Genomic DNA, 18,701 nt, shown 5'->3' with positions numbered 1-18,701 from the left:
TTAACTCTCCCAGCAGCCAGATGGTTTCCCAGCCCATGGCTGAGAACTCCAGGCTGGGGAGGCCCGCTGGCTGGGAGTGGAGGGGATGGGAAAAGGAAGGAGTCAGACTGGTGAATATTCACGGCTTTTCGGGTTCCTGGTATTACGTGGGATACGGGGGAGCCTGCTATTACCTGGGATAGCTGTGAGGCCTAAGTCCTGTGGTCAGCAGGGAATGGTTGCTTGGTGTTAGTTTTTGCTCACTCGGCAACTCAGGGCTCTCATGGGGATGGAATAGAAATGGTAGGTGGAAAAGAGACAAATGCTATGAATTGCTTTAGAGGGATGTCAAGGAGTGGTAAAAAATCATGATTATTTCTTTACATTGTGCGGCCTTTGACCTCTTTTGATATTTACAACATTCTGGAAGGTGCATTCATTGTCTCCCCAATTTATAAAAGAAGAGCTGAAATCTGGAGAGATCTTAGAGCTGCATGGAGGAGCACTTGAGCAACAGTGGAAGGACAGCCTTGTTCTGACTCCTGGTCCAGTATTCTTTTCCCCGCACCAGACTTCTCCCTAGTTGCCAATGTCCTGACTTGTCCTTCAAGTGTCTATGTAAGTTCCCCTTCCTGAGATGTCTTCCCTAACCACACAAGGCCAGACACTCTTGTTCCTCTGGGTGCTGCTGCATTGCATGCATGCACCTATTCAGTACTATAACTCCAAGGGCATCCAGCCTCTTCTGAGGGGTTTCCACTGATAGGAAAGTGCATTTCATTTGGAGGTGGTCTGCTTGGAAGACAAAGACTTAAATAATCTTCCTAACACTTCCATTCACGAGACAGATTTCTGTCCTTGACAGCCATAGAGAACCTGTGGGGTCTCCCTTCCAATGTAGAATGCTTCAGCCCCCGCAGACACTCTTCATGCCACTGCAGAATTGCCTCTGTAAGCCCATATACCCCAGTACCACCAAATCCCAAGGTTCTCATATAAAGAGACTCAGGTATTATTTGCTCCATTGGGATGAAGTTTCATAGGTGTCCATCTATCCAGCTCCCTGAGCAGGCCAGGTAAGATGCTACCATCAGCCTTGCAATCGGTATAAAATATGACCTCCAATGAACTCCAGAACAACTGTGACCATGGCAGCAACAACTGTGGCTGATATTTACTTGGCACTTACGTATGTTGAGCACTGTTCTAAGGCATTTACCTTGTATTTACTGCCCTACTATGCTTTCATTACTATCTGCATTTTACAGATGAGGCAGCTAAGGCACAGAGAGGGTAGGTGACTTACTCAAGGTCACACAGGCAGCAAGTGGTTGGTTATAGAATTTGAATCCCGGAGGTGTGACTCCAGAGCCCATTCCTTTAACCTCCATGAAAGGGGCACTTAGCCTAACACCAGTGTTCTGCTTTGTAACCTAGAGCCTGATCCCCACCCACAGTGCCTGAGCTCAGTAGTACCCGTCTCTCACTTTGATCCTCCTGCTTGTATTGTGTCTTTTTCTCATGCTCATGTCTTTCTCTCTGCCAGCATGCAAGTGCTTTGCAGAATTTGGGTTGTGTTTTATCTATCTTTATACCTTATACCTACACCACAGGTACTCCATGGTATAAAAAATGTTAACAGAAGACTTTCAATTTATTATTCTTCAACTTACCTAGACCTCTCTCTAGGTGTGGGACACAGAATAAAGATCTAATGACCAGAATAAAGATGTAATGATCTACAGCACCAAATTGACACCAATGATCATTTCCTTTTACTCTGTTATATGTAATTAATTAGAAGTCTAAAATTGCATTTGATTATTTGGTCAAAACACATAGACACACACACATACAATACATGCATCATTTTTTTGCTTTTTTATTAATTTTTTTCTTACATCACTGTAGTCCCCATAGTTTTCCTGCCACAGTATCACCTGTGAACCATCACCATATTACAATAAATTGATGGTAAAAAAGGAATACCAGTCAATGTGGAAGGAGAGAACATGATTCAAGGACCTAGTTTCATTCTACGTTGTTTCACATAAACTCGCAGTTTCCGGGAGGCTGTTAGTGTCCCTGAGGAAGGACTCACTGTGTACATGTGTGTGCATTTCCAAGAATTGCCTCTGTAAGCCCATAAACCCCGCTACCACCAAACCCCACGGTGTGAATGCTATTCTTTAGCCACATTTTCTTGGCTGCGTTCACCTTACAAGACTGACAAATGACCTGATACAATTACTGTGCATCTCTACACAGTACTTTAATAACTTGACAGAAAGCAGTTTAGTTTAACCTGATACTGGCACCTTCTTAGTTCTTATGGAAAAACTTTAGAAGGAAAGAAAGTGTGATAGTTCAAGGTTCAGGAAAGAAGTCTCCCTGATCTCTGTCCACCTTTTAGCACCATATGCATGGCACACACCTTTCTCAATATGCCCATTTGGCAACTAGAATTGAAATCCTTGGAGACCATTTCCCTTCCTTTTCCTGAAGTGATAGGGAGGTCGAATGCTAGACAGGGTCAACTTGGTATCTCAGGAAACTTTGAGACTATGAGTAGTTAGGCAGATTTTAAGGTGAGGAGATAAAAGGAGGGCTAGCATTCCTAGGCAGGAGCAAACATCTGGGATGTGGAGTAGACTGGGGATAGAGCAGGTGATCAGCCCCCTGTTGCAAAACATGATGATTGTTTACCCATATTTTTCTCGATCAGAGATTGGATTTGACTTGGGGGTTTCATATTTTTTAAACCATGGCGCACCCATGGTGTAGCTATAAAGATAGATAAAAAGAGGAACAAATATTTATAGAAGACTGGTAATTATTTTCATTAAAACTCTCTTTTAGATGACATAATAGAAACAATAGGGGAATGCCTATTATATATCAGAAAATATACTAAGTTTTTATTGGAGTACAACATATATATGGAAACAGGCATATATCGTAAGTGTATCTGTGCATTTTCATAAACTGAGCACAGTGAAAAATCAACTATTGACAAAATAGAGCTCCTCTACCCGCTATGATCTCTTTCATTCACCACCCCCCCAACAAAGGATAACTGCTATTCTGACACTTAACAGCCTAGAAAAATGTTGACCTTTTTTTGTACCTTATATATATGGAACACCTACAGTTTGTTCTCTGCTGTGAGAGTCATTCATGTTGCTGTCTAGAGGTGAAGACCAATGATTGTCAATGCTATGAATATTTGGTATGCATAGATGACAATTTATCTACTCGACTGCAGATGGACATTTGGTTATTTTCTAGGTTTTGGCTATTGTCAGTAGTGCTGCTGTAAGATTCTTAGGCATGTCTTTGGTTGGATATATGTAAGCATTTCTATTGGTCTATACCTAGGAGGGGAATTGTGGAGTCACAGATAAAAATGTTCCCCATTAGTAGATACTGTTGTACAATTTTCAAAAAGCAATTGTACCTCTACATGTTTTTTAATTTAATAAAGTTCAAATATTACCCCAGGAGATAGGTATTATTATTCCCATTGTTTTTTTGTCTGAACAAACAAAAATTTAGAGAATTACCCAAGGCTAAATTGCTATAGTAATGAGTCTGGGTTTAAATCCAACTCTGCCTGATGCCCATGCACTTCATTACTATTCCAACTGCTTTCTTATCTTGCAGAGAATTCATGCCTTCACTTCCCTTGCTGTCTGCAGTAGAGTCTTTGAAGTTGCATTGAGGTAGTGAGGACTAGTGTATGGTTGCTCTAAAGGCCAGGAGGAGCACAGTTTAGTTGAGAGAGAAAATCTCTGAGGCTGTTGAAAGAATAAGCCTCCAGGGCCTCCCCGGTGGCGCAGTGGTTGAGCGCTGGTTGCAAAGCTGCCGGCGACCTCTGCGGCGCCGGTTCGATCCCCGGCTGCTCCCCGGCCACCAGAGGAGGGTCCCACATGGCGCGCAGACCTCTCCTGCCGCCCGCTGCTCCCCAAGCAGTGTACTTCGGTCCTTCTGCCTGCTCTGCTCCCCGCTCTGGCTCTGGTGAATTCTCTCACCCTCCCGTGCTTCTGACTGTACCCAGTGCATGTATAAACAAAACAAACAAACAAACAAAACAAACAAATAAATAAATAAATAAACATGCCTCTATTAAAAAAAAAAATTAAAAAAAAAAAAAAAAAAAAGAAAGAATAAGCCTCCATCCCTGTCCAAAGTGCCCAGGGTTAAGCGTGGGCCCACATTCTATACCTTTGCCCAAGAACACGGGCAAGTGGGGATGCAGAACATCGGTGGTGGTGTTACAGGGCAAACCCCGATATGCTCAAAACATCCTTTCCCCCTATGAGTGGGGATGTGCCATCTAACACTGTCTCAAGTTGTGGGAGATTGTACCAGCTATGAGTTTCTATATAACTTGGGAGTGTCTACTGATGTGCTGATGACCATGGTTTACATGTCTAGAATAAAGAGTGTATTAGTCAGGATGCCTGGGCACAGTTCCACTCCAATTCACATAATCCAAAAGAAGAAAATTTTGGTTCATGTAATCAAAGTCCGAGAGCCCAGGAGAGCTGGGCTTCAGGACTGACTGCATCTAGGTGCCAAAATCTCCCTAGAAATCTCTTTCTACCCATCTCTTGGCTCTGCTTTCTTTTTTGTTGCCTTCATTCAAAATTCTCAATGATCTCAAATGGTGTCTAGCAATGGTGTCTAGCATCAACTGTGAGCTTCATGCTAATAGTCTGACAACATGGTAAAAAGAGAGAGTCCTTATCAAAATATGTCTAGCAAATGTCCCAGTGTTCACTCTGATTTGACGCAGTTTGAGTGACTAGGCCACCCTAAATGACTCACTGTGACAGGAGATGGGAATGTCCTTATTGGCTACACCGGGTTCAATGCGCTAAGATTGGGATGAGCCACATTGAATGACCTGGACTGAGATTTGGTGTGGTAAAAATCATTTCACCTTCAAAGTGGGCTGAAGGGTGTGGTAAAGGGAGAAGGTCAAGCAGATCCAAAAGAGAACCACTGTAGGGTTTTCCTAGTCTTGTTGAGGGGTGTGAGAGGATAGTGGATGAAAAGTTCTACAGATAAAACTGCAAGCCTGGTCTGTGGGCCTTGGCCTGCCAGCAAGGACTGGACATGAGGACAGTCACCCTCAGACCTTCCCACACCATTCTGACTTGTTTCTAGACACAGGTCAGACTTTCTCCTGAATCTGTTTGGAGGGAACAGAGGAATTATAGGGAGTGGGTGAAGGGCAAATAGCAGCCAACTCTTCTGAGCTGTGCCTGTGGCAAGTAGCCAGTATGTCAGATATTTGGGAGACTCACCCCGCCCCCCACCAGCTCTTAAGCAGCCAGAAGGGGAGACATTTGCAAAGATGTTAACCCTACATAAAAAAATGTGCCTTTGATGATTATGCAAATTAGCTGGCAATTAGATAATGTCACTTATTTTCCCTCTCTGGCTAGATTCCTTCATAGCAGATAAGCATTTTGAGCTTACCAGCCGTGGGCCCTCCATGCTTAACCATGGGCGCTGTGATCTGTGCCTCAGGGAAGGTGGGGTTGGCTGGTCAGGTGGGGAGGACTCCTGGCTCAGCGTCCCCCCTGAGGACTGCAGATGACTGGGAGAAATATCTGGGGAAGTTGGCTTAAGGTCTGTGATACTGATGTAAGGTCATTTCCGGCTTTTGGTCATTGTGGCAATTTCCCATCGGCCATGGGAGGAAATGGAAGAGTTTATGAGAGAATGTGAACAGACCTCAGGGGGTCAAGTCTAGATAAACCCAATTCTGATGTTGTTAGTCCTGAAATCAGATTCTACCTAGTGCCTGTGGGAAAGAAAGTGGGTTTTCCTTAGTCCATCTTTTCGATCCCTCATGATGCAGGCAGGGGAATCTTGGTGTCTATGAATCTGGTAAAAGAGGCCCAACAGGCAGGATGGAGAAGACACCGTAAAGTAGGCTGAGTCAATTCTCATGATGCTTCTCACAGGGAAGTGTCTCTGGGCAGCTTAGTTCTCAACTGATGGGTTTACCCAAATCACTAGGCATGTGCTGCTTTGCCCTATGTGGTCACTTTGAGGTTGGCATCCAAAGATGTGTGGGGGCTCAGGGTGGCTGCTGTTGTATAAAGCAGGGTGGCATGGAGGCTGCTACATGGAACAGTCAGAATATCTACAGGGAGGCCCTCAGCTTCTGTTTGTTTTTTTTTTTTTTTTTGAAAGATTTATTTATTTATGCATACAGGAGCTGGGGTGCAGGCCAGAGATGGAGGGGGAGGGGTGAGAGGATTCACCAGAGACAGAGCGGGGAACAGAACAGGCAGACTGACTGAAACACACTGCTGAGGGGAGCAGCAGGTGAGACAGGAGACGTCTGCTGCGCCATGTGGGTTTCTCTCTGGCCAGCCAGGGATCGAACACGTGCTGTGGAGGCTGCTTCATAGTGTGGTGCTTAACCCCTTGTGCCACCAGGGAGGCCCCTCAGCTTCTGTTTTGACTGTTCTTCTACATGTTTCCCACTCCGTGCTAAGGTCCTGTGGTAGGCACCATGGTGAAGTAGCCTCTAGCCACAGGGAGCTCCCTATCAGGCTTCCAGAGCCAGGACTGCCCATCGCTGTGCTTTGTGCCCCATGGCTCTGGAAGACCCTTGAGGAAAAGAATGGTATCTTATTCCAGTTTGGTCCAGCAGTGAGTGGGATGAATCAGAGCTCAATAAACAAAGCAAATTGAGCAAGTCATTTAATTTATACAGACAATAAGTGACTTTCAGAGGCCTGGAAGTGAGTTGATAGACTAGTCTGAACATTTCTAGCACTGTCCACTTAGACCCTATCAGAAATGTGTCTCTGGGAAGAGGTGGAGGGTCTCATGTCCTGGATCATCTGTGAGGCCAGGACTTCCATCTGAATGTCCTTTCCTCCCACTGAAGTTGCAGACACACTGGTGCAGCCATCTGAGCCATGCGTGTCAGCCAGAGGGCCCCCAGGTTTGCATTGGCAGGGTAGGGGGTGAAAGAGAAGCACTCCCTGAGGTAAAGCAGTCAGGGTAATGTCACAGAGAAGACACTTTCCTAAGCCTTGTGGGCTTATGCTCCAGGGAACTACATTCCACATCACTTTTTTTTTTTTTTTACATTTTTGGCTCATTAATGATTTCAGGCTTGGGTTACCTCTTCTGAGAGGCTTTTTCTTCCTGCTCACACCTGTTTTGCTCCCCTCTCTTCTCTATCACATGTATGGCTGTGGGGAGGGGACGGAGAGCAGCTGTCACCTGAGCACTTACTTCAAAAGTAGCCCCTTCCAGCAAGTCAACTTAAAGAAATGTGTAGTCCTGGATGGCTGTTGATGAAGCCAGAGGCATCTTCCTCTCAGGACAAGGGCATCCTCTCTCCCCTGGGATGTTGCCTTTTGACTTAGCTGGCATCCCTCACCTCATCCAGTGCTCACTTCTTAGAGGCTGGGGCATGTTCTTATCATCCAGCTTTGTGAGATCCACCTTTGGCTTCCTGCCTTCACTCCATTGCAACAGCACTGGCCTGCTTACTGTTCTTAAATATACCTGACGGCTCCAGGCTCAAGGCCTTTGCATTGACTTTTACTTCTAGAGCATTTTTCCCAGATATTTTCATGGTTAATTCCCTTACTCCTTTTCAAGACTTGGCTTAAAGTTCACCTCAAAAAGTCTGTTTAGCATAGCTGATTTTGTGCTATCAAAGTCATATCAGCTGAAAAATTACTGAAATTTTACCAGTTTACCCAGCAGCCTGTACAAGTACCTTCAGACCACTGTGTCCATGTTCTAGCTGACCATCGTTTGCACCAGTGGAAGTACCTAGGCCATACTTTAGGAAACATTGGACAAGACCTTTTACAGAGCAAAGGCTTTCCTTACAATGGATTTAGTCAGCCAGCCTCTTGTTGATTGGGTTTATTTGTTCAATGGGAATAGGTGTTTGTTCCTGGTGAAGGAACAGCATTTTCCTCTTCAAAGCAGGAGTAATAACTAGTTTTGCTAATGTAGTCATCATAAAAATAGTGGAAATTGATGCTGTGACAGAGACCATGGTAAATTATCAAATATGCCAACTAATAAGCAGCATCTTGCACAGTTCCTAGAAATTACCCTCATTGCTTTCATGTGGACAGAGACATTTCCACTCAGCTAGGTGGGCCAGAGTCTGTCCTCAGAAACCAAATCACACACTTGACTGAGTGCTGGTGCCTTTCCAACTACTGTAAAACCCATATAATAATCTCTAGGTCTGTAGCATCCCTTAACTATTTAGTTGTTATCCACTTTGAAGTTTTCATAATCTTTTTTTTAAAGATTTATTTATTTTTGTACACAAGAGCTGGGGTATAGCCAGAGGCATGGGGGGGGGTGAGAGGATTCACTAGAGACAGAATGGGGAGCAGAATAAGCAGACTGAAATACACTGCTGAGGAGAGCAGCAGGTGAGACAAGAGAGGTCTCCAGCACCGTGTGGGTCACTTCTCTGGCCAGGGATCAAACTCATGCTGCAGTGGCGGCAGATAGCTTCATAGTGCTGACCTTAACCCCTTGCACCACCAGGGAGGCCCTTCATAATCTTTTAAAGAGTATTTTCATATACTGCCTCTACAGACACACAGGCACATTCACACAGAGACACACACAGAATCACACACAAGACACACACTCACACATACATAGATGCACATCAATAACATCTCTTCTCCCTTCCTATCTGGATACAAGAAATGAAGGATCCCAGTATTTATTGATTTCCTACTATATATATAGCCTCATGCTACGATAGTCCCATACGTGATCTCATTTAATCTTCTCTCCAACCTTGGATAGAGATTATTATCTTCTCTCCTCTACAAATGAGGAAATAGAAGGTCAAGTAGTTTAAGAAATGTGCTTAGTTTCACATACAGGAACTAGGATTTAAAGTCAATCTTTAAGAAAAAAAAGCCTCAGAGCACATATTTTGTACTTTCCAGAAGAGATGAGGTCAAGTTTGCTCATTACTCATCTTCTAATTTATTTTTGCTGATTTTGATAAATATTTAAATATTTAAAGGTGGAAGTCTGTTAGAGTGCGTCTAGTCAAACATTGAATGGTCATACAGAAAAAGAAAAATCTTTTCCAAAAAGTCTATGTCATTTTCATGTCTTTTAGTAGGTAAATAATTTAAAATTATATTTGAATTTATAAAATGTTAGCATTGATCTTAAAAATAAATTTTTGCTATCTGACCCTGGGATATGAATATTGTAAAATGTGCTGATATGACATTTGGGGGTTTACACCATTTTTGCATATGGAATATCTGAGTGAATCATTAGGAGCTGACTCCGGGTCCTGCACACATTCTGGAAGGAGTCAGGCCCTCCCCCTGGTTTGAAGCACCAAGCCCTGCGGGAACCGCTAGAATAGCCTGGCTCAGAGTCCACGCTTCATCAATATTTGTGAAATAGGCTGCAGTATTTTCCCAACACACGTCTCTAATCTTCCTTCCTCCTCTTCTCCCTCCTCTCCGCAGAGCCCCTCTCCGGAGTCCTGGGAGGCAGGTTATGGGCAGGACTGCCTCTGGCCCGCACCATGAAGCCTGAACCTGCTTCAGCTCTACCCTGGGCCCTGCTCGGCCTGAGCACTCAGCTTCCAGCTGCGCCCCTGCCCCCAGCCCCGGGCTGCTAGGAGGTAGAACCTCAGGACTGGTCCTTGGCCTGTTTCTACCTGTCACTTGGCTGACCTCACCGCTCACGCCTCCTCCCTCACCGCCCGTTGACCTCAGCGGCCTCCCTGGCTGCGGGCGTGCGGGTCCCTGGGGAGGAGCGCATTGCAGAAGGCTCTGCCCCACCATCTCCTCGAATCAAGGCCTCCGGATCCACATGGATAGCTGAGATCTTTTCTTGGAGAAAGACACTTTGCTCCTCACTGCAGCCCCTCCCTTTCCCCACCTGAGGGTCCTCCCCTTTTCTGTCCTGTCTCTTTCCTCTGCCTCTGTGTTGGGGGCCCTTCTGCGCGGTCCCCTTCGCTTCTCCTTCCTCCCCCCTAGGAGCTCCGACCTCGTGCGTGCTCCGTCCTCTCGTGTGCGCTGGGGCGCGCCCCTCGTGCACTGCACCCTCCCAAAGCCCGCCAGGGCTGTTCCCTGCGCTCTGCTCCTCCGCGCTCCTCTCCAGCCCCCACGATGAGCTTCACCGCGCACTCGGTTTTCTTCACCCTGAAGGCGAGCGTCCTGCTGGGGTCCCTGCTGGGGCTGTGCCTGGGCCTGGAGTTCATGGGCCTCCCCAACCAGTGGGCCCGCTACCTCCGCTGGGACGCCAGCACGCGCAGCGACCTGAGCTTCCAGTTCAAGACCAACGTCTCCACGGGGCTGCTGCTTTACCTGGACGACGGCGGCGTCTGCGACTTCCTGTGCCTCTCGCTGGTGGACGGCCGCGTGCAGCTGCGGGTCAGCATGGACTGCGCCGAGACGGCCGTGCTGTCCCACAAGCAGGTCAACGACAGCACCTGGCACTTCCTCATGGTGAGCCGCGACGGCCTGCGCACCGTGCTAGTGCTGGATGGCGAGGGCCAGGCCGGGGAGCTGCAGCCCCAGCGGCCCTACATGGATGTGGTCAGCCACTTGTTCCTCGGAGGAGTCCCTGCGGACATACGACCTTCTGCTCTGACCCTCGACGGAGTGCAGGCCATGCCCGGCTTCAAGGGATTAATCCTGGATCTCAAATATGGCAACTCGGAGCCTCAGCTTCTGGGGAGCCAGGGTGTCCAGCTGGACGCAGAGGGCCCCTGTGGTGACCGACCCTGTGAAAATGGTGGGATCTGCTTTCTCCTGGATGGCCACCCAACCTGTGACTGTTCCACCACTGGCTTCGGAGGCAAGCTCTGCTCGGAAGGTAAGGAGGAGCTTTCTACACTCTCTGGCTCCAGACCTCCTAGGGGGCCGGTGAGGATCCAGGACCCCTGATAGAAACCAGTTTTCTCACGGAAGGGCTGCTTTAGATGCTTGTTGGATAATTGGGTCCCTTTCCCTGAGGAGTCGGTGGAATTCCTTTGCTTGCTCTCAATGGAAAATCCATCCGTTCTCAGCAGGAAGAGAATCCTGGTTACTCAACCATGGGTTCCTTGCTCAAATGTTTGGCTGTACTCAGAGGCATCTTTGGCTGTACTTGATGTCATCAGCCGCTGCCTGCCTGTGCACAGAGTCAGCTCCTCCATTGTAGCCCAGCTTAGCAGGATCAGCACCAGGGAAGAAATCAGATAGAAAATGGGCACACTGTACCTCCTGATCCATCGAGACTTCGACCCTTGGGGATAGATGGGAAATGTCACTTCCTCCTTCTTCCAGTACCAAAAATGCCTGTGCACTGAAGAATGGGGTGGATGGATTTGCAGGTGCATGGTTGGCCCCACTGTAAACCCAGCCTTGACTGGGTTCCCCCCCAACCCCCCATTTTCTGGGACGTGTCTGGAGGGTAGATGAGGCACCTGGGGATGGGCTTTTTTGCCTCCTTATTCCAGCATCAGGATTTTTCCATCTTGTCCTCGCCTCTCCTTATAGAGAGAACAGTGTGGGAACACACAGAGACCGACAGGAGCCTTGTCCAGCCAAGCCCTGGAGGGAACTGGTCATGCTCTGCATACTCTGGACACCCCCCCAAGTTCAACGACAACTTCCCAGGGAGAGGAAGGGGGACTTATGTCCAAGGGCTTAGGCTGCCCTCAGTTTGTACACCAAAATCTATTTGGGATCAGATCTGTGAGAATTCGCAGGCTCTAATTTGACAAATACATAAAATCCAGAGTCCTGGACTCCTGAACCCACTAAAGGCCTAGATTTCAGTGGGAGGAACATGGACCTGGCCAAGAACATGTGAACTAGCCGGCTGTGTGTTGGGAGGCTAGGATGACAAAGAGAGAAGGCATGTGCTTTCTCTTCTATCCTTTTTTAGATAAGCCCTGAATTTTCCCAGAGATGTTTGGATCACCTTCCTATGCTGGTGTCTTTCTGGAGGCATTGGGGTGGTTCTCAACCTTGGCTGCACATTAGGATCATGTGGGATGTTTAAAAATCTTCAGCCTCCCCCACCACCCCCAAGCCAATCTGCCAGTAGTCTCTGGGGAGTGGGATCAAACATTGGTGCACTTTCCAGGTAACTCCTTTGTGTAGCCAAGATAGACAGTCAAGGAAGGTCAGGTAGGTGGAGCCAGGTGGGTGTCTCAGCACTGACTCCAGGATCTCTTCATTAGGTGAGTCTCCCCCTGCCTGCAGATTTGTAATCAAAAATGGTATCTGCAGCTTTCCTCAAACTTGCCTACAGCAGCCCGGTTCCTAAAGCAGATTGCGGTTGATATGAACTGTTTCTACTAATAGTTATTAACATTTTTAAAAAACCCAAAACAAATTTATTTCACAGGTAACACATGCCGGAGACTAGGACTCCTTGGGGGTCTTGATGGAGGCCTCCTTGTCATTTGTATGGGCAGGTCAGCTCTCTGGGTCCTTCTGTGGGAGTGGTATCTTCTTACCTGCATGGAGGCTGCAGGTTGTCAATTCTGGTTTCTATTTTTCCCCTGAGCCCATTGGAGAAGGACTGGGGAAGAGGGACAGAGGCAACACGGATCTGCAAAGCTGCTGTGGGTGGCGGTTATTGAAGCGCTGCTCACAAGCAGGTACTTCTGCAGTGGACTGCTGTTGCAGGCTTTTTGGCTTTGGAGAAAGTTCTTCCTGAAGACGCTGACATGCTCACTTGTTTTCTCATTCACTCAAAGGATCTGTTCTCAGAACTTGCATTGAAAGCTGGCATTCTTCCTTTCTAGGGATATTTGCAAGAGTGTTGTTAACTTGCTGATTATCCCTGATTGCATTTTTGTGTTTAAAAAGAACTCATTTCCTCTGGGCAGGTTTGGATCAGCATTTTTTCTGCAGGAAGAATCTCTATACTGGAGATGTATACAATTTGTCCTTTCTCTCTCTCTCTCTCTTTGGTTTTGGGGTGTGTGTGTGTGTGTGTGTGTGTGTGTGTGTGTGTGGTCTCCAACAGAATTTCTTTGGAACAGATTGCAGGCAATTTTTAAATAGCTAAATACAACATGTATATTTTAATAATACTTTTTTCCCAAGGTTCAGATTGTCTGTTGGCTATGGACTGATACCTTCTATCTGTAGAAGGCAAACAGAGAATAGCTCATTTATTCTACTGATACACACATCGTGTAAATAAACTAGTAATAGTAGTGCCTGGTTGACTTGGACAGAGCAGTGCAAAGGTTGAGGTCAGGGCAGATGTTGGGAGAGGTGAAAGAATTTACTGCTGATAGCTTGGAACCTGTTGACCCTGGTAATTGTCATCATGCCTAATCAATAACAAAAAGCACTGCAGGCCACGAGACATTATGCATTGTCTGCAGACACAGTTAATTTTTGGAGAGTAAGAAGGAAAACTCACCTGTAAAATATTAAGGGGAAAAATCACAGCAGCTGCTAAGTGTCAAGCAGATTTGCATAAAATAAGATAAATAACTTAAACAAATGTCTAGTCATTGTCCTCCTGATAACATGGTGAATCAGAGACTGAGTGGGCACTCATTCTCATCCCCACCCCTGAATTTATTTATTTATTTATTTATTTATTTATTATAAATAATAAATTTTATTTTTATATTCCCCCATACAATTGCAAACCCCCCATTCTGACCCCAATCCCTCCCCTCCCACCCCCCACCCCCCAAAAAGTGTCTCTGGTTCATAGTTTTTTGTTGATTTTGATTTTCACTTTCTTATATTCATTTTCCTGGTCCCTTATTTAAGTTTTCTAGATTCCTGCTATGAGTGAGACCATCCGGTATTTTTCTTTTTCTTTTTGGCTTATTTCGCTGAGCATGATCCTTTCCAGCGCCATCCATGTTGCTGCAAATTGCATCCCACCCCTGAATTTAAACTGCACATGTCACAGAACTGGAAGCAGGAGACTCTTCTCATCAGGAGGGGGTTTCTTATGTACCCCAACTCTAATTGTCCTACTCTGCCATTCAATGGTGTGAGAGCTCATACCCACCGCGGAAGATCCATTGTGTTAAATGCTTTAGCAGAACAGGAAGAGCTGGGAGGGTTCCAGAAGCTTCAGAAGGATATGGTGGGGCCCTGTTGAAGATGCCTCTAGCATGCGGGCAACCCTGATGTTTGCTCAGCCTCTTTGGCTTTCCTGTCTTCAGTGGCTCCAAATTGTCGCCATGCTTCTCCCCAGGAAGAATGCACAGACAACCCATCTCTGTTCTGTGCTTTGGGCTGTGTTGATCCCCTGCTGGGTGTCTTCTCTAGGGAAGCCCCAGGAGACACGGAGATAGTTTCTGTGGGGAACTGGGCCGAGGGGTAAGAGGCACTGGACATAGTATCTTCTCTTTCCTCGTGTGAAAGTCTATTAGCTCTAGCTCCAGACTGAACTCTACATAGTCTACTTGGGAAAACTTCATTCCAAGACTCCCAGCCCGATTCATGGTCACATTGAATATTCTGGCACATGATGGAGTTTGGAAAAGAGGTTCCAGACTTTTACTTCTAGTTGTGTTTATAAGTAAAATGTTCTGGCCCTCAACTTCGGACATGTTCATGTTGACATTTAATCTCTTGCTTTTTCTATCATGATCTTGGAGGACAGAGGAAGCGCAGATAACTTAAAATGATTTTAAAATTATGCATATCTGCTTTGGAATATAGTTGAGCTTTAGCCAGTCCATCTTCTTATGGGTAGCCCCAAAACTCATCTGGCCCTGAAGAGGAATCCTGAGCTCCCTCTAGAAAACAGGTCCCTCAAAGGTTACCCCGAGAGTTTGCCATTAACTTGAAAGGAGTTTACATTTCATTGTTTGTTTTTAAACCATTCTCAGTTATGAAATGCATGATTACTGAATTTCCCAACAACCTTATGGTCAGAAAGAATTCATTCTCTCCCAAGGGGTATACATTTCAGTGCCAGTTTCTTGGAAGATTTTCTTTAGCATGAAGTTAGCCTTTAGGGGAGACAGAGGTTGATCTCCCCTCCCGAGTCTTTTAACATGGGCCACATCATTTGTGTACCCCCATTTTTAGGTTAACTCAGTGAAGAGGCACGAGGTCCTATCAGTTAGCAAAGACAGACAAAAAAAATTTGGTTCATTGTCTGCTACCTTTTCCTGCTGACTTAGGCAGGTATCCAGAACAGAAGAATTTTGTCTTGAGTGTCAGTTGGTTTTGGGACCCTCCAGCGAAGGATCTGTGGTGGGTGCTGGTGACAGGGCATTATGACAAGCCTGCTGCTGTGTGGTGCCCACTTGCCTCCCATCCCCCACCTCTCCACTGTCTGATGCTGACATCCTGCTCAGAGTGATTTGATTGATGGCTGAACACCACAGTGTGGCCTTGGCATGCCTTCCTGAAAGTGAATTTCAATTATTTTTCATTTCATTGAAAATTTTGTGACTCCATTTCTAAAAGCTGGGAGTGAGCTAGAAAAATGATACTCGAAGAGGAGGTGCTTACCCCCTTGAGCATTTACCGAGGGACAATGTTAAGCTTCCAGGGGTGGCCCCAGCTGTGGATCCCCTGTTTGGGATACTTGCGTAAATAACAGCCATCTCACGCGGTTGCGCACGTGTCCTGCTGGAATTATAACTCGGCATTGTTCCTAACCTGTATCCGCCCTGAATGCTGGGGGCGGGGGCTGTGCATGGCTTTGGGGAAGTGGTGAGTAACACAGTAAAGGTTAATTCTTTCCAGAATCCCCCCTGGTCTGGAGGTGCAAGGACCTGAAATGTATACAAAGGAAAGCTGCTGCCTCTGGGGCTTGATTCCCCACTAGGCAGCTTTAGGTGGGACCAGCCAGGCCTTCCAGCAGCCCAGCCAGCAGGGGCTGTCGATAAACGGAGCCTGAATAGGGGTCTGATTGCTCCTTTTTCCTCCTCTCCTCCTGATTACCAAGTGAGATTTCCTGGGTATGCTGTATGCTAAATGACGGAGCAGCCGCCTGCCACTTGCTCCAATTATCCCTCTTTTAACTGCTGAGGGAAGAGCAATTTTTTTTAATACACACCCCCAGCCCATGGCATCTCTGCCTCTTTTAAAGAAATAAGACCCTTTTTGCTTATTCCCCTTCAGTGGGGTGAGAGCAGCCTTCCCCCTTCACAGAGCCTGAGTACCAGCTGCAGGCCATAAAGGAGGTGGGCATTGGGTCACGGTTTGGTCCAAATTGAGCAGGGTTGAGGGTCTGGTAGGCATTTTGCCAGGAACCTTCCAGTGGTACATGAACTTGCATTTGCATTTGGTAATGAGACACCACAGGCTCCGCGCTGGGGGCTAATTATCTTCAAGGCCCTCTCTCCCTTCCCTGACTGCCCTGGAAAGATGATTTCCAGCTTGTGGGGCAGCTGACCCTCAGCTGGGTCCTTCCCCACCTTCACCGGACAGAAGAGGTAGGAGGTGGATTGTGCTTGGGGGATGAGACTATTATCCCATTCAGAAGCCTCCTACGGTCTTGAGTCATTGGCCTTCAAAGAATGTCCCTCCCGGAGCACTGAGCCCCCAAGGAGACAAACTGGAGTGAGAGAGGCTTGGGGATAGGGCTCTGGAGATCAAGAACTCTTCCTTGGACACCACCATGTGCCTGGGTGCTTTGTCAGCATTGACTCAGTTGCTATTCACTAGCTCCATTGGATGCATGAGGCAACTGAGGAGCAGAGAAATTTCAAACTTAAGAGTGTTTAGTATAATGATTAAGGGCATGGCTTCCAGATCTGGACTGCAATCTGGGCATGTCCAATTACAAGGTGTATATCTTTGAAGAAGGTTTTGGAAACTTCAGTACCCTCATCAACCATCATCATCATGGCAGGTAGAAATCACAGGGCACTCCTCCAGGCCGAGGCTCTTTCGACTGTTTTGCTTATATGAACTCTTGTCATCCTTACAGCCACTCTTGATACATTATTAGTCTCATTTTGTAGATAAGGAAGCTGAGAGGCAAGAGTTTAAATGACTCATCCAGAGTCACACAGCTAACAAGAGACAAAGCCGGGGTTGGTATCGAGGCAGTCTGACCTCAGAGTCCACTCACTTAACCACTGTGATGTCCTGCCTCATGGCAAAGCAGGGGTAATAAGAAATCGTATGTTATGAATTTGCGTTATGTTGAGAGCTTGGAATGTATAAATGTGTAGTCTCTGGAAAAGAGCTAGTTCTGGCTCTGATTGGTCTCCTGACATGTGTAAGAACAAACTTGGGTTGTCATAGAAGATCTGAACCTTCCCTTTGAGTCACTCCCACCTCTACCACTTTGCTTTATCGTACTTTGAGGGGTGGCAGAGTTGAAAGGAGGGAAATTTCAGGAGAGTCTAGATCCAGTGTCATTGCTACTTTGCCCATACCTAAGATTATGGGGTTGCTGGCAAGGGCTTTGCCTCTGGGCGGTATTCAGAGCTCTGTGCCTGCAAATGTGTGGTGCACTTGCCCCCACAGTAACCCAATGGGGCAAGTAGGGCAGGTCTTACCAGCCCACTGCATTGCCACTGGACTTGCTGTGTATAGAGGTTGTGGGGCTTGAGTATTTCCTGTTTGGCAGGTGTCTCTGGGACCTGAGGGCCCAGACCCCAGCACAGCATTTGATTGTGGGCTCCTTTCCTTTACGCCAGCGGCCTGTGCCTCCATCATGAAATGGAGCATTGCCCCTTGGGATGCTGGTGGTCAGCAAAGTGTAAGATTCCTGGTGCAGGGTAAGGTTAGCGCTTGGGCAACTCTAGGAGCCGTGCTCCTCCAGTGAGAGAGAGAGAGAGAGAGAGAGAGAGAGAGAGAGAGAGAGAGAGAGAATATGAATGAAACGAATGAACCTGAATGTTCAGTTTGCACCCTCAAGACCCTGGACTGATGTGCAGTGATGGGAACTGATCGGCCCGCTGGACCTCAAAGCAGCCAGCACACAGCTGCACGTGGAGCCCGACTGGACAGCTCTCCCTGTCAGACTTACCTTTGGTTTCCCAGGTACCTGGAAGGTGTCCTGCATCCCTCTCAAGGCTGGTGGGAAAAGACGGAGCTCTGGATGCCTGTGTCAGACTCCTCGCTCCCCAGCTGCCTCTGACTCTTCACAGATGACAAAACCAAACCCTTTTCTCTATTTGTTCTTCCCTTTTCCTTGGGGTGTGTGTGGGGAATTACAGAGGCGGATTTATCAGGAAACTAAATCTTCCATCTATCCTCACTTGCATGGGCCCTGGAGGCCTCATACTGAATTTGGATTTGTGACTTTTTAAGGTCTCCCCAATAACATAAGCTGCCAACCCGACCTCTGAGGATCCGCCTCTGTTGAGAGGAACCCGCTGCTGTCCGGTGACAGCAACACTGTGCTGGATGTGTGCGCACTTCCCGTGACCAAGAACTTCATCACAGACATGTTTCCCTTCGCTTCATACATTAGCCGGGCAGGGAGGGCCTGGTGGGGGGTGCGGGAGGATGAGGGACGTACTGAATTACTGTTTGGGAGGTGCGGTGGGTGGATAGCTGGGATACCCTGTGGGGACCGGGAGGAGGTGTTTGGAAATATTTGCTGTAGATTTAATGGAACATGCTGGTGTTTAAGCAGAGGAGCACCCCTGTACCCCTCCTGAGATTTTTCCAGCTGAATTTGGGGTGTTTGGTTTGCCCCAGCTCACCTAGCAGGGGAGGTCTGGGGCTGGCAGGGGTGAGGGACGAGCTGGCTCGGCAGGCTCCTTGTGATCT

The 18,701-nt window shown here is 47.1% G+C and overlaps 1 protein-coding gene across 1 annotated transcript in view; it reads left to right on the top strand.

Moving 5' to 3' along the window:
- The first annotated feature begins 10,022 nt into the window (after positions 1-10,022).
- NRXN3 (neurexin 3) overlaps positions 10,023-18,701 on the top strand; it is a 1,487,041-nt gene continuing 1,478,362 nt past the window's right edge. The window contains exon 1 of the mRNA XM_054691888.1: positions 10,023-10,854. Within this exon, the coding sequence (XP_054547863.1) occupies positions 10,146-10,854 (709 nt within the window). The 5' untranslated portion in view covers positions 10,023-10,145. The remainder of the gene's footprint in view (positions 10,855-18,701) is intronic.

Source organism: Talpa occidentalis, unplaced genomic scaffold, assembly GCF_014898055.3.
Source record: "Talpa occidentalis isolate TD23 unplaced genomic scaffold, MPIMG_talOcc4v2.1 talOcc4.11, whole genome shotgun sequence".
Classification (NCBI taxonomy): Eukaryota; Metazoa; Chordata; class Mammalia; order Eulipotyphla; family Talpidae; genus Talpa; species Talpa occidentalis.
Note: the sequence above shows the minus strand (reverse complement) of the source record. Positions and strands in the feature narration are given on the sequence as shown.